Here is a 21,725-nt window from a genome sequence, read left to right on the forward strand (position 1 = left end):
AAGTGGGGCTGCTGCTTGGCAGAGCCACAAATACTGGCTTTTCCCTTCTGTTTTCCTGCAGCACTCTTATTACACGTTTTAACCCATTCAACCCCACCTGCCCAGAGGTGGCCAGTACTGGAAGGAGCTGCAGGGCTGAGCAGAGCCTTGAAGTTCTCCTACCCCTATCTGCAGTCACAGGCAGGTCAGAACCATCTCCCACTTAAAATTATTCAGAGGAGCATGGTCACTGCTTCTGGCAGCAGCTCCTTATGCAGGAGAAGGCGCCTTGTTAGTGAAGCAGCGAGCAGCTGCTTCTGCATCCCTCCCTCCATCTCCTCCTCCATCTTAGCATCCCCCCCATGTAAAACTTCACCTCTTCTCACAGACAAGTGCTTTATCCTCAGAGTCATTTTATTACCAGTTCTGCTTTAGATTAAATGGGCCTTCAGTATATAAAAATAATGTATACAAATGAGCTGTTAATGTTTTACATTCCTGGCTTAAAGTCATTTATAAGTTACACATTCATTTCCCTTCCCTCCTCTCCCCTTCGAGCTTGCGGGTGGTACCGAGCCGGCACTTAGCATCTTACAGCAGGAAACAGCCACTGCTTGAGCTCTGCAGCATGACCTTACCCTGGTCTAAGAGCTGGGGCAAGCGAGGCCATTTAACAAACTAAATGCATTAAAGGTTAATTGTGAAGTGCATGGTTTGGAGTTACTCAGCAGCAGGGCAGGGGAGGAATTGAGTCCAGTGCAGTATGGGAGGATCGTGCAGCTCCTGCACCACTGCAGCAGTGACCTTGGAGCGGTTTAGGGTCGTGGTGGTTTGCTGAAGGGCTGGAGGCTGCCCCCTTCCTGCTGCTGGCTGCTTCCCGAGGGACCATGGTCACTATTGTCTCCAAGATGCTCCAGCCCCGACAGCAGGGGTGGGTGGCAATGAGCAGAGGTGAAGCCACCTCACAGAGACTTGAGGACAGTAAATCCTTGCCTCTGCTGCTGATTGTTGTAGCTACAGAGCCTGCCCTGTGGCGAGGAACAGCCCAGTGCTGCTCACCACAGCCTTCAGATCCCAGTGAGACCTTGTACGTGGGTATTCCAGCCTCTGCTCCACAGCACAGAGAAATTTAAAGGAAGACATATAAAATCACTGTAAAATAGCACCCCTGCCAGCCTCTGGGGCACGGGGTGTGCCCAGGGTGGGGTCTTTGCAGCAGGCTCCTCACTGGATTGGAGCTCCTTGGCTCTGCAGTGGAGGAGAACTTGGGTCTCAAAGGGCTCTACAAGGCCAGGGGAGATGGAAATGTGCAGGGATCGCCCTGGCTCCCAACCCTTGTCCCCTCCTGCAGCAGGAAACCAAAAGCACCAGCAAGCTGAAGAGCAGAGCACACCAGTGCAGTGCTGAGCCTGAGACAGGTGTGGAGCAGCTCTAGGGTAGAGATGGGCAGCCCCTCTTTTCCTTCCAGGACAATTTGAGCTCCTTTCTGTGCTCCCCTCTCCATGCGCATAGCCAGGAGGGTCCCCAGCCCTGCCTGCCTGGAGGAGAGGAGCTCAGAGGTGCCACTAAGAAAGCGCCGGGGGATCCTTGCGCCAGACCCAGGGGCATGCGGTGGGAGCTGGCACGCGAAGCTGGAGCAGCCAGGAGCGGGAGCTGTCCCGGTGCCCTGCGGTGTCCCATGGTCGTACCCTGGTCCTGGCCGCTGCAGCGCCGGCGCCGCTCACAGTGGGATTTCCGGCGTCGCCTGCAGGCTCTGCCCCGCAGCCCGTTTCTTGGAGCTGCCGCGGCCTTTGTCTGCGCGCCGGTATGGGTTGTTTCTCAGATCTGCACCGGGAGGAGCACGGAGACCGGCTGAGCTCCCCCTGCCCGCCCCGGACACATCACCCATCACTGCCCAGGAGGCACTCGTCTGGGTGTGAGGATGCTCAAGAGAAGCCAAACCAGCAGCACGAAGACGGGAGGAGCAGCAGCTACAACCAACCAGCCCCTGGAGCCCTTTCCCTTTGCTCTCCGGTGCCCAGCACTGTATCACGAGGCTGAGGCTGGTGCCGCAGTGCCCCGGGGTTGGCTCACGGTGTGGGGCAGAGCCCAGCTGATGTGTCACACACCCGGAGATGACAATGGGATAAGCCCGGGGAAGTGCCCAAGCCTGGCAGTCCCCCTCCCGCCCCTGTGCCGAGCCCCGCTGCCCCACATTACCTACAAAGGACTCTCCTCATTGAAGCTCACATCGCAGAAAAGCCGGGACGAGCGCTTGCCCGTCCGGGCTGTGAAAGGAACAGTTTTCAGAGCTGAGCAGAGACATCCAGAGAGACAACGAGGAGGAGGAGAGAGGAGGAGGAGAGAGGAGGAAAAAGCAGAAGAGGAGGAAAAGCTGTGAGACAGGGCAGGGAGCACTTGCACCACATGCGATGAGAAGGTGCTACAGGTAGGTTTGTTTCCACAATGGTGCTTTGTGTCCCTGCAGCTCCTGGCTGCAACAGGCCCCTGCAGTCCCCCATCACCAAGGGCGTCCCTGCTGCAGGGGGCAGATGTCTAGCCACTACCTGAAATAATCTCTCACCTGAAATAATATCCTCAATGGCCCCATCTTTTCCCTCATAGATAAGTGGCTCCTTCACCATCTGCTTCTTCTTCAGCTCGGCAATCATGTCCATCTGCTGCCGCTTGGCTTTCTGGATGGAAAGCTGCAGTGGGGACAGTGTGGAGTGAACAGCACGGCCTCCACTGCAACCCAAAGGGGATGGGGTGCCTTCACCTTCCCTCCCTCTCCTCCCCTCCCTCCCCAGGACCTGCTTTGCCCCTCCCCACTCCACAGCCTGCATGGAGCTGGAGCCTGGTACCCCACCAGCACAAAGACACTTGGGGCACCATCACCTCAGGCTGGTTCTCACTGCGAGGGGAGCCAGATCCTGCCTCTTTGGCTGCAGCCTCTTGTTTCTTCCACATCTCAATGTCCTGCTCTGCTTTCTTGGGAGAGACACAGGGAAGGTGTGCTGAGATGGGGAGTCCTGCTTCGGATCTGCACCACTCCCAGTCCCAGCCAAGCTCCAGCATCTCCAACTCCCCCAAATGGCATCAGTGAACACCACCAACTAGGGTCAGAGCCCTCCCAAGCCCAGGAATGGGGCAAACCCCATCCCCTCCTACCTTGTAGGCTTTGATGAATCGCATGAACATGGGGAAGAAGGTGGTGGGGGGACTGGTCTTGGGGCTCTCCCCAAAATACTCCACAGCTGACTCATATGCCTCCTGTGGGCAGAGACACCTTGATTTGGGGGGCTGGGCAGTGGTGCCACATTGCCCACTTCTTCCCCCCAGCATCTCCCACCTTGCCATCCCCTTTCACATTCCCCCCAGCTCCTGCTTCTCCTACTGGGGCAGAGGTGGGAGCACCCTGGATGTCCCCATGTAGAAATGAGGGGCCCAGTCCTGCCCCACAACCCTGCATTGCCTGCAGTACCCACCTTGGCGGTTTTGCTGTCAGCTTGCAGTTTCTCCATCACCTCCGAGTTGACCTTGAGGAAGTCCTTGAGCACGGGGCTGTCATCCTGCCGCATGAACTCCTTGCGGGTGAGCTCCATGCCCTGCTGCAGGCCCCGCACATCCTGCAGCACGCTGTCCAGGGACACTGCAGGGAGGGCAGCAGTGCCGGGGTCAGGGCAGGCTTAGGGACTCCCAGTGCTCAGGCTACAACCCCAGCCTGGTACCCACCTGTGCCTGCCTTGTCGAGGAAGTGCAGCTCAGTGTGGAAGCCAGTCAGCCCAGGGTACTTCTCCGTGATCACCCGCACCAGGTAATGCAGCAGCGTCTGCTTGCGGTCAGTCGACTTCATCTCCAGGAGCTGGGAGAGCAGCGTCAGCCCCAATCCGCATCCACCACCCCACCTCACCCCTGCTCAGGGCAGGCTCTGAGGGTCCTTCATCCCCATGGCTGGTTCTGCATCCCTCAATCTCTCCATATGTGGTCTCTGCATCCTTAAAACCCCACAGCTAGGTCCTGTGTATCTCCATCCTTTTATCTTTTCCCCATGCCTCTCCAACTGTATAGATGGTCTCTTCATCCCTGCATTCCCACAGATTCCTATGTTACTCCATCCCCACAGCTGGTCCCTGCATCCATAAAGCTGCTCCTCTTGCCTCTCCAAACCCTATAGCTGGTCCCTGCATCCCTCCATCCCCACAGCTGAATCCTGTGTCCTTCCACACCTATAGCTGGGTCCTTGCATCCTTCCATCCCCACACCAGGTTCGCATGTCCCTCCCTCCCCGGGTGTTTCTGTGCTGACCCTACCGCATCGAGGCTCTGCAGTCGGAAGCCATAGGCTGCCCCACGCTTGCTGCTGTTCATGTAGTTCCCAAAGGCCAGGACAATCTGTGGAGGCACAACTCAGGGACACAACCCAGCATGGATGGGGCACCCTAGGGGGATCACAGTGCCTACAGCCACCCTGCGGGCACCCATCCCACCCCAACTCCCCCCCATCAGGGCTACCACACCCCAAACTCCTTACCTCGAGGATGTTGCGTAGTTTGCTGGAGGACTTAAGGGACATGGATGCAGCAATGATGGCATTGAGTTGCTGTGGGTGAAAGAAGTGTGTGAGCCCCGCTGCAGGGTGTCAGCCCCTCCCAGCACCCACAGCCCCCATGTCCCTCCCCGGCACCCACAGGCATGAGCAGCTGGGCCGTGTCACTGAAGTTTCCCAGGAAGATCATGACATTCATGCGCTCAGCCAGGCGCGGGATCTTGCTGAACCGGATCATGAACTGGTCCTCGTCTGAGAGCTCCTCCGGTGGCTGCTGCTCCTGCTCGAACTTCCCAATGAGCATCCGCTCATACTCCGTGGGCAGGAAGCGCAGCAGCAGCTCCAGGAAGTCAAGGCTCAGGGCTTGCTGGTCATACCTGCAGGTGGTGGGAAGCCCCCAGTGCAGTCAGACCCTTCAGCAGGTCCCTCAATCCCCCTATCACCCACGGCTGGTTCCCATCTTCCCTCCATCCCCATGGCTGGTCACTGCATCCCTCTATCTCTCTGTATCTGGTGCTATCCCACCAACCCCAGCACACCCCACATCACCCCGACCCTTTGGTATAGCTGAGCTTGCACCCAACCACCTCCTGACCTTCTCCCATCAAAGGGGGACACTCACGTCTCAATAGCTGTGCAGATGTCCTGGATGCTGCAGCCACCCTTGCGGAGGGTGATGGCCAGGTTCTTGGCTCGGTTGGACTCCATGAGAGTGACCTTGTTGGGAGCCTTCTGTGTGGCCTTCACCTTGAGGACACTGATGTCCAAGCCAGGGCCCTGCGCCTTGGTCTTGAACTGCTCTTCAAAGTCACTCATGTCCAGCTCCTGTGGGGAGACAGGGCTGAGGGCTCGGCAGGAGGTGACACAGAACATCTGGGATGAGGATGGGGCCAGAGGACCAGGGCAAGGGGGAAAGGAATGAGAGAATGAAGGTAGGGCAAACGGGTGAGGTCAGGCTGAAGGGGTGAGGATGGAGCAAGGAAACAAGGACAGCAACAAGACAAGGGGGTGAGGAGGGGATGAGGGGGGGCAGAGGATGAAGATGCAAAAGATGACATGGACAGGATGTGAGGATGACGATGGAGCAAGGGGTGACAGGAGGATGGTAGATCCCAAGTTGTCCCTCTCCATGGTGTCAAGGAGCTGCTCCAGCCTCCCGCAGCCACATTGCACCTAGATGCGTGCAAGGGTGGCACAGGAGCAGCCTCAGCATGGATGCAGCGTGTACTTGGACATTGGCCTGTGCCTGGACCCCCCCAGAACCCCCATGTCCTCACCTGCAGCACCTTCTCGTCATTGAGCTCATTGAAGACAGTGCCATCGATCTGGCTCGGCTTCAGTGCCACCCAGTTGAAGACGGGCATGCGGAACTTGGTCTGGATCGGCTTCTTCAACTTCACTGCACAGTGATGGGGAGGGGGGATGCGTCACAGGATGGGGGTTCCCAAACCCACCCCAGAGTGCTCCCAACCCTCTCCTGGTGACACCCCCACCACTGCTAGGTCACACTCACCTGAACCACTGCCAGCACTGGGGGCATCCAGCCCCGCTGGGAGGGCCCCCCCACCGAGGGGGAGCAGTGGTGGAGGGGGGGGGACGTCCCTCTCCAGGGTCTCCGGGACTGGTGGAGGTGGGGGGGGCACTTGGGTACCTGGGAGCGGAGGGGCCAGGGTGAGGCCGGTGCCTGTGGGCAGGGGGGGTGCAGGGGGCACCGGGAGGCTGCGACCAGCCCCCGGCAGCGGGGGTGGTGGTGGAGGTGGGGGGGGGAGCGAGGGGGTGGCTGGTGCTGGAGGGGGAGATGGGGCTGGAGCTGGGGCTGGATCCAGAGCTGGAGCATCTGCAATGGAAAGAAGAAGTGGATGTGATGGTAGCAGTGCAGGACATGGTGCCACCACCACCTTCCCTCTGCCACTGAGTGACTCTTCATCCCTAGTCACATCCCCACACTCCTGCCTCAGTTTCCCTGCACAGAGGTACACTGACACCCTTCTCCTGTCCACTGGGAAGGGACATCCTGGGCTGCCACTACGTCCCCGCATCTGTGTTACCTGTTCCGGTGGTGGTGGTGGTCTCTCGGGTAACCACGGGGGCTGCTGTTGTTTCTATGACAACGGGGACAATTTGGATGGCGACGTCTCCATCGGGCCCACGCAGGATCTGCACCAAGCCCTTCTCCTCCAGCTCCACCAGCCGCCGCTCCAGCGCCAGCCGGTAGCACTCCTGGGGCTGTGGGGCTGGCGGGCTGGATGCCTGTGGTGGGCTCAGCTGCTCCTGCAGTGGTGACAAGCCCCGGCTCATCACTGGTGTCCTGCTGCACCCCTCAAACCCCAGTCCTCTGGGCATCCATCCCTTCCTCCAGCACTGGGTGCTCACCCGCAGCGCCTCCAGCTCCTGCCGCGCCTGGCTCAGCTGCTTCTCCAGCTCCGCTATCTTGGCCATGGAGTCGTTCTCTGCATCCTGCAGCTTCTCTGTCAACTGCAGGGAGATGAGGCGACGTCGCTCAGCACCAGCCCCAGCCCTCCCTCGGGATTTGCGTCAGCAGCTCCTGCCCACATGCCCACATCCCACCTGGTTGACGTGCTCCTGCAGCTCTTCCATGTGCTCCAGCACAGACATCTTGGTCTCCGAGTCCTCCAGCATGGCCCCCACATCAAAGACATTGTCCAGGTAGGCTTGGATCTGCACCTGCAGCTTGTCACTCTCGGTGAGACGGAGGCTCTGCCATGGGACAGCCAGTGGCACTGTCACTGCTGGTGGTACCCCCTCCAGCACCCACCCACCTCTGGCATCAGTGCTCAGCACTGGAGTGGTGCAGGATCACCCACCTCCAAGTACTGGTCCAGCCCCAGGTGGGTGAACTCGTATTGCAGGAACACACGGAAGTTCATGTTCTCCACTGAGTGCACCACAATGTTGATGAACTGCATGCAGGCCACCTGCAGGACAGGCACCACTCAGCACAGCAGTCATAGAATCATAAAATGGGCTGGGTTGGAAGAGATCTTAAAGTTCCAATCCCCTGCCACAGACAGGGACACCTTCCACTAGAGCAGGTTGCTCCAAGCCCCATCCAACCTGGCCTTGAACACTGCCAGGGATGGGGCAGCCACAGCTTCTCTGGGCACCCTGTGCCAGCACCTCAGCATCCTCAAAGGGAAGAACTTCCTTATATCTAACCTAAACTTCCCGTTTCAGTGTCAACCTATCACCTTGTGTCCTATCACTTCAGTCTCTGAGGAAGAGCCCCTCTCCAGCATCCTTGTAGCCCCCTTCAGACACTGGAAGCTGCTCTGAGGTCTCCATGCAGCTTCCCTTCTCCAGGCTGGACAGCCCCAGTGTTCTCAGCTTGTCTTTGGGGACATAGTGCCTGGGGACTGCACAGTGGGTCAGTGGCCCATGGGGACATGGTGCCCCTGAGAAATGCATGGTGGTTTTGCTGCCCTGGGGCTACGGGGACCTGGGGAAGGACCAGTGGCTCAGCAGCCCTTGGGGACACAATGCCCTGGGGACAGAACAACAGCTTGGCAGCCTTTGGGACATGGCACCCACATGACAGCACAGTGGGTTGGTCGCCCCTGGGTAGACAGTGCCCTGGGGACAGCAGAGCACCAGCCCCACCAGCCACTCACCATGAAGTCGATGTTGGTGTCCTCGTTTCGGAAATACTCCATCAGCTTCTCGAAGCGGTTCTTCTCCCCGCAGACCTGGGTGGGAGCAGAGGGCTGAGGACCCAGAGGGACACTGCTGGGGGGGCACCCACAGAGGTAGCAGGGCAGAATGCTGCCTGGCACCCAGTCCAGCTGGGATGTGGCCCTGGGGACACGCGCTTGGCATTGGGACATCAAGCCCAAAGGCTGGAGCATCAAGATGGGCATTTTCAGGACTCTGCCACACATAGGGAAACTGAGGCACAAGCCCAGCAGAAGCACAGGTGCCAGTGTGGGGACTGTGTGTCCCTGCTGGGGACTCACCTCCTTGAAGTTGTCAAAGGCTGCCAGGATGATGTCGTGGCCACCTCGGACCAGGCAGACAGCAGCCAGCAGCTCCAGCACCAACGCTTTGGTTCTGTGGAGATGGGGTGTGAGAGGGTCAGGGCTTTGGAGTGGACAATGGGCAAGGGGGAACAGGGGACAGGTCCTACCTGGCATTCTTGTTGTTGAGGCTCAGGGTGATCTCGTTGACACAGGCTGGGTGGTTCATCACCAGGCTGAATCCAGACTTGGGGAAAAAGGAGCATTAATGGGGTTGTGCATCCTGTCCCCACCTCAGGGATGCTCTGGGATCTTGGGACATCCTCATTCCACATCTCCACTAGATGTGAGAACATCTCAGAGCAAGGGGATGAAGAATGGGTCCCATCCCAAACCATGACCCTGAAGATGGACCTGCAGTGGCTGGAGACTTTTGGGGAGCCCTCTCCCACCTGGTAGTTCATGATGGCACGGAGACACATGATGCAGACATGGACATCGTCCTTCTGGCTGACCAGGCGAGAGTTTCTCAGTGCCTTCCTGCTGTGTGAGGGGTTCAGCCTGGGAGGCAAGGGGGCAGCTGAGCGTGGCCAGGGTTAGGGGGGCACAGTGCAAAGCAGGGTGGGCACAGAGCACGGATGGGTGACAGCAGGGATGGGGGAACAGCAAGGAATCCAGGAGGTTGCATCCCCACAGGAGAGATCCCCATATCCCTGCCCATCTCCAAGCCCTTGGGCTGGTGTGGTGATGGGGGTGGGATGGAGGCCGGGTGGTCTCGGAGGCTCACCGGAGCGGATAGGAGCTGCCGAGTGACCTGGGGCTACTGTCCCCATCACCTCCCGGGGCACTGCAGGGAACGCTTGGGTGGATGTGGCGGAGGAGGGTGTGGATGTGCTGATTCGAGAGGCAGCAGCTGGAGGCGCATTAGAGCCTGCAGGACAGGAGGAAGAGACAGGGCTCCCGTGTCGCCTTCCCCCCCCGGCTTGGGGACACAGGCTGGGGACAAGGGTCGTGACCCGCTGAGGGTGCCACGTCACTCCTGACCTGTCCATGGGGCCGGTGGGACACCTCGGCTCCCCTGGAGCTGCTGGCAGGCGGCGAGGGACCCCCATGGTCCCCATGGTGCCGTGTTAATGGCTCCCAATGTGACTGTGGTGGTGTGTCCTCTGGCCCCCCACCCGCTGGTGACCAGCATCGGGGTCCCACTGGGGTGTCGCCGTCCCACCAGTACACCCTGGGCCCGTCACCTACCGTCAGTGCATTCCCAGGCAGCGTGCAAGAGAAAAGCAGGTTAAAGGGGGCTGCAGGGCGAGAGGTGCCAAGCGAAAGCCAGAGCCACCAGGACCAGCTATGGGGGCACAGACCTGTTCCTCTGTGCTGGTTTTAAATCAGGAAGGTGTAATTTGCCCCCCAAAGTCTCAATTTTTTTGCTTGTTCATAGGTTTTTCCCAGAACATGCCACAATGCTTCCACTGGGGGCTTGATCCAGCCCATCTCCCAGCAGGGTTTATCCTGGGTATGTGGCTTTGTCCCCTCCAAACCAGCCCTGGGGACCCATTGATAGGACCAAGCCTGCATCCCCCGGCCAAGCCCCTCTCCGAGCACAGCGCAGCCAGGGTGCAGCAAAGCAGAGAGCAGGGAGGGATACGGCACAGGGACTGGGGGGGGGGGAGCAGCTGGGGACAGGACCGCGCATTACCTTACAGTGAGGTGCCGCGCTCTGCAGGAGCCCTGGGTGGGGGACGAGGAGTTGCTTTTGTTCAGGTCCTCCAGTGACCGATCCAGGACCTTGCCCTTGTCAGAGCCTGGGCTGTCATTCTCAGAGCTCTCCATGTCATACCTGGTGGCCCATGAGGACACAGGGACCAGTGAGATGTGGCACCCCAATAGGGGTCCCCAGGGCTGGGGATGCTGAGAATGCTCTGCTCAACCCCAGCCATAGGTCCATCACTCCAGTTATGAAGGAGAGCACCCCAGAGTCCCCACTCTGTGTCCTGGGGGAGTCTGATCCCACCCTTGGGAAGGGGCAGCTGGTGGGCAGCCAGACATACGCAACAGAGCACTGGGCGAAGGCAAGATATTCCAGCAGCACGTCCAGCCCCTTGTTCTCCTCGTTGAGGAACTCCTGGACCCAGCTGTGGGATGCAGAAGATTGGTTGGCTCCACCAGCCCTTCTCATCCTCCCTTTCTACCCCTCCAGAACCTCAGCAGAGCCACCTCTTGGTCAGAGGTCCCCAGCAAGGGTGGGACACACTGGGGACATGAGGTGGTGCCTCTTGGAGGCAGGTGGGTACCACAAAGACCCCCATTCCTGCTGCACGGGGACACAGACCAAGGACTCCACTGCCACCACTGCCACTAAGACAGGACAACCTGACCGTAGGTGGTGAGACCATGGGCACCCCTGGCTCAGCACCCACCACACAACAAGGGGTCAGGGCACAAAGGCTGGGGGCCAAGGTCCGTTCTGGCATCCAGGGAGTACCAGAAAGCCAAGACGAGGTTGAAGCCCTACAGCACCCACGACACAGCTAGCTGCTTCAGCACCCCCATCATGCCGTCAGTCACCCCAGATGGGTGGGATGAGGTAACATACCCACACCAGAAGTGGATGCCTGTCCCTGTCCCAGTGATGCTGGGGACAGCAGCAATGGCTGGTGACAACAAGGACACTTCCATTCTTACCCGATGTAGTTGGTCCTCAAGGAAATCTCCAGCTCTCGGAGCACCTGTGTTGACTCCTGCACTCGCCTCTTGAACTGTGGGACATGGAGAGCCGTTGGCACTGTCCCTACACCCGACCCGGGTGGCGACATGGGGTGCAAGGGAGAGCACTCACCTTCCTGCTTACGCCACCCGTGTCCAAGTAGCTCTTCAGCTTCTGGATGTAGGCAGACGGTGGGTTCTTCACCTGGAAACGCTCCTACGAGCCCCGCACAGAAGCTGAAACCACCCAGCCGCGGCACAGGAACGTGCCACCATCCCACACCAGCCACCATGTCCCTGTCCCCACCCTGCACTGACCAGTGTTTAATCAGGTTAATGAGGCAGTGAATCACTAATGGAGATGGATGTCGGTGCTTGGCACTATGAGTGACACTGGGGGACAGGGACGGCATGGAGGATGCTGTGACATCCAGACCTCACCTGGTCACAGATGAGCTCCCACTTCTTCTCATTGTCATACTGGTTGAGCAGCTTCATCTTGTCCGGGGGCAGGTTCATGGACTTCTGTGGGGTGATGGGTGTCAGGGTTGGGGGTACCCTCAAAAACACCCCCCCTGGGGCTGTAGCACCCGCAGCTTGCTCAGCACTGGGTGTCCTAGCTCAGCAGTGGGATAATAGGGACATCAGCGGAAGGATGGGGACACCAGTGGGATGCTGGGGATGCTGGTGAGGACACTGGTGGGATGATAGGGACACTGGCAGGGACACCAGCATGATGATGAGGACACCAGTGCCTTAGGGCACTGGTATCAGGGGATGGGGATACCACCATTCCCAGGATGTTAGCATGCCACCAGACATGGACCCACCAGCAACATCCCCATCTGGGGGTCCCCAAGGGGGAGGACAGAGGGTATTAGTGGGGGACAGGAGAAAAAACTGGACCTATCCACCTGTGTCATGATGCTCAATGCTCCCAGCCTCAGCCAGCCCAATCGTGGCAGAGCTACTTGGGGTGAGGGATGGGGACACAGGCTGGTGACACACTGAAGAACCCAGGAGTTAAGCCCTGATCGAGGGTGATGGCCACCCCTGACCCACCCCCTCCCCCCCCCCGCCCCCCCCAAACTGGCACATGATGAGCCCAGCTGGTGAAATCAGTGTTCCTTTAGAGACCTGGTGTCAGGTCAGGGTCTGGAGCATCACCACATCCCTCTGTGCCACCATGGCACAACTCTGGCCCCCACTGCCTCCCGGGGCCCTGCCGGCAGGATGCGTCGTGGTTTCCGCTCTCCAAACGGCAGGAGGCGGCTGCCAAACCTGCTCTACAGCACAGCGAGGCCTCGGGGCAGCTCCTGCCCCTGCGGTGCGCAGGGGACACAGCGGGTCCCTGAGGGACACCATGGGGAGTGCAGCAAAGCCTTTAATGGCGCACCCACCATGGCCTGGGCCATGTCGGGAGCTCAGCTCAGGTCATGGGTGATTGAATTTCCCAAAAGACCCCTTTCTTGGTGACCCAGCCCCTAGAGAAAAGCAGGAGTTGAGTCTTGCCTTGGGCAAGCTGGCATGAGGGCACGTGGAGGTAATGGGCAGCCCTTAACAACCTTAATGTTGCCCTTAACCACCAGTTTTGGGGTGCCCTGATGAGGTGGTTGAGGATGGGGCTGGGGACACCTATGTCCTTGGGGGAAAAAAGGCATCTCACAGAGGTTTGGTTGCCCACAGAGGAGCAGGTCCAAGAGGAGAGGTGCCACAGTGGTGGACAGGAACCCCACCGCCTGCCTCCACCAAGGACCTGTCAAACTGCTTTTGCAGGAAGCCAAAACCGTGAGATGTGGGTGGAGAGGAGCCTGGGGGATGGATTGCACAGGGATGGTGAAATTAGGCTGCTGTCAGAAATAGCCTTGTTGCAAAGCCACCGGGGCTGGACTTAAGATGCTGGGTGGGTCCCAGGCTGAATGAGGGGGCAGCAGCACCCAACATCCCCTTTGCTGGGGAGCCCCATCCTTGTGGTCCCCTTGGGGTGGGTAAGACCTTCCAGGAGGGTCAGACCAAGGCACACAGCTGTACCAAGAGGGACCATGCACCCGAACACCCAGGGCTCTGGCAGCACTCGTGGCACCCTCAGTGGGGCACTATTGAGTGTCCTTAGCAGAGAGGGGATGGTGGCACTTGCCACATGGACCATCTCTTCTAGTGTCCATGTGTGAGACCTGGAAAAACCAGGACCAAGAGCCAGCTGTGAGACAGGACTTCTGGTGGGTTCCCTACCACAAAGATACAGGCAGGGCAAGGGGATGCTGGGGAATGTCTCTGCAGAGGTGGCTCTGCCACCAAGCCTTGTGGTCCCTTCCTTGCCAGCAGGGCTGCCTGGGGTGGGTGGCAGGATGTGGCATGGTTTGGGTACAAACTGGGTGGTGGCTGCATCCCGCCAGGGCCCGGGCACAGTCACGTGGTGCTGGGGGAGGAAGTGGCTCCTCTGTGGTCCCCAGTAGCACGAAGAAACCAGTTCTCATTTCCTGCTGTGGGGGGTGCGGGGGAACTGGTGCTGTGGGAGGTGTGGGGCAGGGCAGGTGATGTGGGGCAGGGCTGGGTGGGAGGCATGGGATAGGGCAGCAGCAGAGCACCCATGGAAGTGTCATTGGAAAGACTTAGTCCTCCTCGGGGGACAAAGATGGTGGGGCCATGGGGACTTGCCGCCAGCAACCATGTCCCACCTCCAGTCATCCAGCACCTTCCATCTGGCACCAGCACTCTCATCCCACCCTGGTGTGGGGCTTCCCCAGCCTGGCAGCAGCATCATTGTGCAGATGCCACCAAATGTATCCCACCAACTCTTCTGGGACACACAGAGTGCCATGGAGCCCACAGTGCCATCCCACCCATGCCCAGCACTAGGATTCTGTGGGCTGGGACCTTCTACCTCAGCCAACACTGGCTGCTGACCAGAGCTGGGCTATACCCTACACCTTAAACTAAAACTGGGAGGAGGCAAACCAGCACATTCATCATTTTCTGGTACAAGAAGTCCTTTGTGTCACAGCACCCACACGGGGCAGCCGCTGGGGTGGGGATGGAGCTATTTTGAGTGTCAAACACCTTCCTTTGTTCCACACGCGAGCAGGTAGAGCTGAGCTGGGTTCTGCACCAAACCCCAACGCAAAACAGTTCAAAGCATCCTTCACAGAAGCGTTTGCTCAGTAAAACACTGATGGGCAGGAGTGAAAACCAGGCTGAGGCCAGGGAGCAGCGTTTCTGGGGCATGTGGAAGATGTGCATCCATAGGGGTGGAAAGCCTTGATGGCATGTGGCATGCGAGAGAATCCCAGTCCAGACACTGGGTAACAACCAGCCCACCATTGGGAAGGAGCTGGAGCATCCTGAGATGGTTGTTTAGGGGTTGTAGAGGACCAATGTCACCAGGTACCTGCGCTGGTGGCCACTGGAGCACACCACTCCAGGGTACTCCCTCCACCCCTCATGGCCAGAGAGCACAATGCTCTCATCCAAGGGTGTTTGGGACATGCTCAGGCCAACAGCACCAACCATACCATGATGCCCCCTTCAGTGACCCCAACTGCCATCAGACCCATCTTCCTGCCTCTTACCAAGACACAGCACTGGGCATGCAGCAGGATGAGGCTCATCAAGGGCTCTTCTGGCCCCTGGCATGATGCTTGCAGGACCAGCTCATCCTGCCAGGGACTCCCTATATCCATCCAAGTTCAAACCTGATAAGTGCTAGGCAGGGACAAGCCGGTGGAGGAGCAGAGGATGGCCGGATCCTGCTGCGAGGGTGGTGAAGAGCGGGGGGGGGAAGCTGCTCCCAGCACATTGGAGAGACGAGCCTGATTCAGCCACCTTGCCCACATTCCCACTGGCTGCCTGCCTACCCACCCTGTGCAGGAATGCCCTCTGGAGATAGCCTGATCCGGGACCATGGAGGTGATACCTGCACCAGGACACCCTCCTCTGTCAACCAGACCCTGATCCAGCCACGTACAACAGCTCCCTTCCTATACAGGGCCCACATCCCCTATGGGGATGGCTGGACTTGGCCACCATGCTGGGACTGGGCTGGGGAGGGATCCAGAGGAATGCTGAGCATCAGTCAGCTGAGACACACTACGGCCAGGGTTCACTGGTGACCAGTCGCACTGCTGGGGCCAACAGTACAGCTGCAAACATCTGCAAACATCTGCAGTGGTTACGTTTGCCATGTTCTCCCCCAGGTCCCGGGAGAAGAGGCAGCAAAGCCCCCACCAGCAAACCCTCCTGGCCAGAGGCAGTCCCCATCCCCCTTAGCTGCCAGCCCCAACACTCCAGCTGAACCCTCGGAGATGTTTTCAGCCTCATCTCCACCATCCCCTTGCCCCACAGTTTGATTTGTATATTCCCAATTGCTACCTCTTGACATGCAAAAGGGGGGAAAATCCTGACTGCTCCAAGCAGGAGCATCTCCATCCCAGCGGCAAAGGTGCTCTCTTTCCTCCACTCCATCCCAAAATGCCACCTTGGCACATCCCAAACCACCTGGCACAGAGACAGCCCTCCTGTTGCTCTGCCAAAGAGGCATCTGCCACTGTGCCTTAGCTGGGAAGAAGTCAGTTTTGGGGAAATAAAACTGAATTCCCCATTTCTTGGCAGGTGGAGGGTTTATCCATCCCCTTCCTGGTGGCAGTTCGGATTCCCCTGGGCTCCAAGGTTGACTATTCTGCCAGCTCTCCCAGTCTGGGGTGTCCAGCCCAAAACTGGTTTACACCGACATGCTCTCACAGCAATACTGTAACCGGGGCAATGTGTTTGATCTGGATCATGCTCCACTGAGGGATTCCCAGCCCATCATGTCCTGCTCCATCACTGATCTCACAAGCTCAGGAGGTGGGAAGATGCAATCCTGAGTTAAGGAAGTGGTCGGGGTGAGTGGAGGGATCCCCCAGCCCCCATCCCCTGGGGGTTCTGCTGCCTCCCCCACCAGCAAGAAGGAGGAAGGGAACCTGCTGAGGGAGGAAGCGAGACTGGGACAGCAATTTCACAAGAGACCCAGTTCCCGTCTGGCCAGACCCCAGCCCCATGGCTGTCCCCAGTTTTCCCTTGGGAAGGAGGCAGGGCAGGTGGCGCTGAGGTCCTGGGGCAGATAGTCCCCCTTTTCCAACCTGCTGCAATCTGGCCAGGTGGGAAGCGCCATTTTCTGAGGCCTCGCAACAGCAGCGGAAGCACCCAAGGTCCCCACTGCCTGTCCCCTCCTGCCACCGCCGCTGCGGCACCCGGGAGCCACCACCAGTGCCACCACCCAGCTCAGCCACCCGCCACCCTCCATCAATGGGCATCCCACAGCATGTCCCTCTCCATGGGGATTCTGGGGTTCCCATGTGGATCCCCACCCTGCAAAGCTCTTCACCATCAGCTGCAATTCCCACCCCCAAACAATCCTCCTATAAACACCACAAGATAAAAAAGCTCCACAATAATTATCACCTGGGGCTGGCAAGATCCCACCGAGCAAATCCTGGCGTAAAGGTATCTGTGGAGCTTTTGCCCATGGCTGCACCTGGCACAGCTGTCTCCCAACAGGGGATCAAGGGAGTAAAGCAGCATATTTTTTCCCTGCTCCCAGCCTGACCCTGCACTACAGAGCATCTTTGGGAAGGGCAGGGATGTGGGATGGAGCATGTCCTGGCTCCCATGAAGGGACCGCAGCCTGCTTGGTGCGAAGGTCACGGCCGGCTGCCCCGCTCAAGGACGGAGGAGAACAGGCAAGAGCTGATCCCCTGCAGCTCCGAGCTGCCATCCCATGGGAACGCAGCTTCGGCATCGCCCTTCGCTCATCCCGCAGCCGGAGCTGGGGAGGCTGGGAGCAATGCCGGTGGTTTTTCCAAGGGGATAACAGCATCAGTAATGAGGATGAGGCTTTTCCACCCACAGCACCGGTTGCCTGCAGCACGCTGCCTGGCCCAGCCGCTGCCGGCTCCCGCCATGGAGACCTGGGATCAACTCAGATATTTCAGGCTGGGTCCCCCCTCCATGAGCGGCAGCCCCGCTGTGGGGCAGGTCGAGCATGACCAGGCGTGACAGAGGAACAATTATTATTAATCTTAGGGATAATAATTAATAACCGAATCAAATGCTGACTGTGATAACGGGACTGTCGCAGCTGTAAGGGTCCCCCCGTCCCCGCTCACCAGGACGCGACCGAAGCGCTCCTCCAGCTCGGCTACGGCGGGCATGGGCTGCCGGGCGGGCGGTGCGGTGGCGCTCGGGGGGGCGGCGGGAGGCCGGGGGTCGCGGCTCTCCCCCCCCGACGGCCCCCCCTCCATGCCCCCGGCCGCATTGCCCATGGCCGGGCTGGGTTCGGGGGTGTTGCTGCTCCTCCCCCCGCTCCGAGGCTGCTCTTAGCCGTTTGCAACTTCGCCGGAGCGTTATCGCGCTGCTAACGCCTCCCCCCACCCGCCACCCCGCCCCGGCGGGCAGGGCTTCACCGGCCCTGCCCCGGCAGCAGGAACCGACCCCGGCGCTCGGACCGCAGCGCGGGGCTGCACCGCTGCCCGCTGCCTCCTGCCCTGTCCCGGCTGCTGTCAGCTTGTGCGACCTTAGCATTTGATTTCATTTGTTAATTTAATATTTTAATTTTAGTAAGTTTATTATTTTATTTCACTTAATTTCATTTTCTTTTCTTATTTTTAATCTTATTTTATTATTTTATTCTATTTTTTAGATGTAACTTTCATTTTATATATTTTATTTTATTTTACATTTAGTTGGCTTTATTTTTAATTTATGCATTTATTTTATTTAATTCTTTCTATTTTAGCTTATTTTATTTAATTTTTATTTCGTGTTATTTTATTTTTATTTTATTCTTTTTATTTTATTCTTTTTTCCTTATCCTTTACCTTTTTTATATATTACTTTATTAATTTAATTTCATTATTTTGTTTACTTTAAAAACTTTTATTATTTATTTTGTTCTTTTATTTCCTTATCCTGTTTTTTCCTATTAATTTTATACTATTATTTATTTTATTCCATTTACTTTCAAATTTTGTTCTATTATTTCATTTTCTAGGGTGACAGTTGGAGCGAGGGGTGCAGCCGGAAGGTGTCAGGCTCCCTCTTTCCCCACTTTAGCCTCCACAAAAGGGAGAGCTGAGGCCAAGCCAGCTCGTTGCACCTCTGGGCACCCCACCCTGGACAGGGGCTGCCAGGTGCCAGGTTGGCACGGTGTGGGCAGATCCTGCAGCCTGGGTTGCTCCTGTGCTGCTGCTGGGCCATGACAAAGGTGGATGAGCAGAACCACCTCACCCAAGGCAGGCAACACATGGTGATGGCAGTCCCTGGAGAGCCACAGCACTCATCACCTTCAGCAGAGCACCCACCACACATGGTCGGGGCTGCAGCAGCTGGTGTCACCTCCTCCACATGCAATTCGTGATGGCTGCCTGCTGGCACAGAGCAAGGCATTTCCCCATGGCATCAATGCTGGGGCATGAAGCACATTATTCTACTACGATTTGGTGAGATTTACTGAGATTTGGTGAAATTAAAGACTTGAGGATAGATGTGCTGAGGAATGGGTAGAGGATAGATCTTGGAACCCTTCGCGCAGCCCTGGGGCTGCATCTATCCAGCTCTCGTAGCATCTCCTGTTTGGCAACACCAGCTGAGGTGCTGGGACAGGCGCTTGGCACTGCAGAGACCAGAGGAACGTACGGGACCTGTTTGGTCGACCTCTGCAAACCCTAAATCCTCAACCAGGGGATGCACAACCTGATCAGGAGCTGCCGTGGATTCCTGAGCTCCCTTTGGCACTATGCTGCATCCTCTCTGTCATCTCTGGGGCTCTGGGAGGCCAGAGGGGAGCAGCAGGCAGCTCAGCGGCACCAAAATTGGGGTCACCCACACCACATTTGGGTTTATTCCACTTTTCCAAAGCTCAAAATTGCAGTTAAAATCTCTTTGTTCATTAAATATTTCAGCATCTTGTTAAATATTTTGCAATTAATATGCTCATCCTGGTTTTCACAGGACAGGGATGGTCACCCCGACAGTCCCAGGAGGGCAGATGTCACCAGGACCATGTATGAAGACCAAGGTTTTCACCCAGAGGTCCCACGCTGAGGACATACTCTGCTGTGGGGCAGGGAGCCTGTGAGGACCCCAAGGGACACCTTCCACTAGACCAGGTTGCTCAAAGGCCCATCAGAGTCCTCTCTTTTTACCACTTTTCTGGTGTTTGATTTGCAGTACATGAAGGCCTTTGTCTGACAACTTCAATGACATGGGAGCTGCTTGCTTCCTGCTGTAATGATCCTTAAAAATATGCTAGAAACCCCGTTCCAATAATCATCTTCAATATGTGTCCAGGGCTAATTTATTAGTTTTTTACATTAAGGTTGACTTCAGACTTAGGTTTATTTCTTAATTAAGTTCAATTCACTGAGAAACCCTCAAGCTGGACATCAGACCCTTTTTTCCACCTGGATTTGCAGCTCCAAAAAATTATACTGTTTTCTTGATGTTAGAGATATCCAGGCAATATTTGCTCATCCAAAGAAGCATTCCTAGACCTGCACTGTATAGTTCAGAATAAACCCAAGCTTAGCATGATAACTTGGCACTGAAGGATTAAGCTCCAGAAGCTTGACAGTATTTGGAGAGCTGACCCCACCTTACATACCTCCAAGGAGCTGGACCTAGAGGTACCTGAACCAAGGAGGGAACCGTTCAAGGTTGCCAGAGGCCATGGCTCTTCCTTTGTTCCTTGGTGAGGATTTCTAATGGTTTGAGGACTTGCTCTGAAGTTGTGTGGCTGAAGTGAAGGTTGACCCAAGGTTCTCTCTTGGTGGAAGTATCAAGATCTTAATTCCTTTACTTCTGAAGTGCTGAGCTTGGATTTCTGTTTTCTGTGCTGCTGAATTTCTTAGTGGCTGTAATGAGTTCCAGGTATAACTCCACTCTCCATTTAGCCCATCATCTTCTCAAGTGCACATTTTAATGTGTTAAGCCATGAGAAGCAGTGGAAGGAGAAGAAATGTGTCACTTCTATTGGTAAATCAGCTTCTTCTGCAGGTTTTTACAGCTTAGAATAGAGGAATTTAGGGGTAAAGCACATGGCTGGAGTCCTGGGACATGGAGGTTCAGGGCTGCAAAGAGCTTGAAAAACAGATGAAGGTAAACATCGTTCCCAACCAGAAATATTTTGGTGTCACATCACAAATAGCTCATCCAAGGATTAATTATACATAACTTGGTGTTTGTGTATCAGCTGCAGCTTGAACACAGTTGGCTTGGATCCCATGGGATGTGTGTGAGTTCAGAATCTGTGTAAGGAGGAAAACATGGAATAGATAATGAGCAAAAATTGTGATATGATGTATGTAAGGAGTAAGGGAAGAGCAGTGGAGGAGAAAGGGGCTCCTCAGCCTCTCTGTTGCTCTGGGAACGGAAAATAAAAGCCATGGATAGAATACAAAATAATTTTTTTATTGGTTTCTGAGGAGTTTGTCTTCCAACTCAGAGCAGTGAGTCCGCTTCTGCTGAAAACACGGGAGGAACAGGAAGCAGGCGAGCTCTGTCTGGAGCCATCTCACCCAGCTGTTGAAGAGCCATGGTTGGACCCTGGAGGAATCACGGAGCCATTTAGGTTGGAAAAGACCTTTAACATCATCAAATCCAATCATTAACCTGGCTCCAGGGATGGGACAGCTGCCACCTCTCTGGACAACCTGTGCCAATGTTCTACCACCTTTATTGTAAAGAATCTCTTCCTCGCCTGAATCCAACCTGAATCTCCCTCTTTTAGTTTCAAACCATAACCCCTTGTCCTGTCACAACAGGCCCTGCTAAAAAGGTCTCTCCTCATCTTTCTTGTAAGCCCCTTTTAAGTAATGAAAGGCCACAATAAGGTTTCCCTGGAGTCTTCTACAGGCTGACCAATACCAACTCTCTCAGCCTTTCTTCGTAGGTGAAGTGCTCCAGTCCCTCCACCATCCAATGAACCCTCTCCACTGTGTCCACGTCTCTCTTTTACTGGGGACGCAGAACATGACACAGTCCTCTAGGCATGGCCTCATCAGCGCTGAGTAAATGGAAGAGTAATCCCCTTCCACCTACTGGCAACACGTTGTCAAAACGCAGCCCAGCGTTATATACCAGCTCTGCAGCAAGGGGACGCTGCTGGTTCACAGTCAACCTGGCATTCACCAGGACCCCTAGACCAAGCTCCATTCTAGCTGGGTATCTCCCAGCACGCAGCAGTGCCGGGGGTGGTTCTTCCCAGGATGAGGGCTGTGAACTCCATGTAAAAGGAAAGGGCTCCTAAACACCAGTGGCTGCCCAAGCTGCCTCCTTAGGAGGTGGTCGGAGGTCACACAGCAGGGTCTGGGCCCCCTCCAGCCCTGCTGGTCCCAAAGTTGCACCAGAAATGTAGATACTAGAGGCCCCAGGGCTCACCCTGGTTCCTGCTGCCTGTGTGCTCGGGACATGATGCCAGCCCTGCTTTGTGATGAGGAAAGACTTCTACAAACAAAGGATGACAAGGGCTGCTGCTAGAGCTGTCCCCAGGGCCAGCATCTCTCCTGG

The 21,725-nt window shown here is 56.7% G+C and overlaps 1 protein-coding gene across 3 annotated transcripts; it reads right to left on the reverse strand.

Annotated features, from left to right (window-relative positions):
* Positions 1-375: 375 nt before the first annotated feature.
* Positions 376-17,557, reverse strand: FMNL1 (formin like 1). Of its 3 annotated transcripts, XM_061477592.1 has the most exons (28): positions 17,327-17,557; positions 11,625-11,708; positions 11,317-11,400; positions 11,163-11,236; positions 10,529-10,612; positions 10,177-10,317; positions 9,265-9,390; positions 8,930-9,038; positions 8,648-8,724; positions 8,478-8,571; positions 8,136-8,210; positions 7,332-7,442; positions 7,075-7,224; positions 6,880-6,981; positions 6,555-6,777; positions 6,020-6,343; positions 5,784-5,905; positions 5,129-5,331; positions 4,649-4,883; positions 4,492-4,560; positions 4,272-4,352; positions 3,694-3,823; positions 3,447-3,610; positions 3,130-3,231; positions 2,857-2,949; positions 2,543-2,666; positions 2,179-2,270; positions 376-1,803 (listed from the first exon to the last, which is right to left on the reverse strand). In XM_061477592.1, the coding sequence occupies exons 1-27, from the start codon at positions 17,480-17,482 to the stop codon at positions 2,179-2,181; spliced, it is 3,429 nt and encodes a 1,142-aa protein (XP_061333576.1). In that variant the 5' UTR covers positions 17,483-17,557; the 3' UTR covers positions 376-1,803. The 3 variants fall into 3 exon arrangements, with proteins under 3 accessions (XP_061333576.1, XP_061333575.1, XP_061333577.1); XM_061477591.1 differs by lacking the exon at positions 2,179-2,270; XM_061477593.1 differs by lacking the exons at positions 2,179-2,270; positions 9,265-9,390.
* Between the last annotated feature and the right edge of the window lie 4,168 nt (positions 17,558-21,725).

Source organism: Pezoporus flaviventris, unplaced genomic scaffold, assembly GCF_033815535.1.
Source record: "Pezoporus flaviventris isolate CSIRO_AGI_PZ_B2104156 unplaced genomic scaffold, CSIRO_AGI_Pfla_v1 ptg000107l, whole genome shotgun sequence".
Taxonomy (NCBI): Eukaryota; Metazoa; Chordata; class Aves; order Psittaciformes; family Psittacidae; genus Pezoporus; species Pezoporus flaviventris.

Bases quoted from the DNA above. Each gene is read 5' to 3' on its own strand.
- FMNL1 (XM_061477591.1), bottom strand. From the start codon at position 17,482: ATGGGCAATGCGGCCGGGGGCATGGAGGGGGGGCCGTCGGGGGGGGAG. The intron at 8,211-8,477 runs GTGAGTCCCCAG...GCTCCCACCCAG, and splicing joins CCTTTGACAACTTCAAGGAG to GTCTGCGGGGAGAAGAACCG. The intron at 6,982-7,074 runs GTGGGATGTGGG...ATCTCCCTGCAG, and splicing joins TGCAGGAGCACGTCAACCAG to TTGACAGAGAAGCTGCAGGA.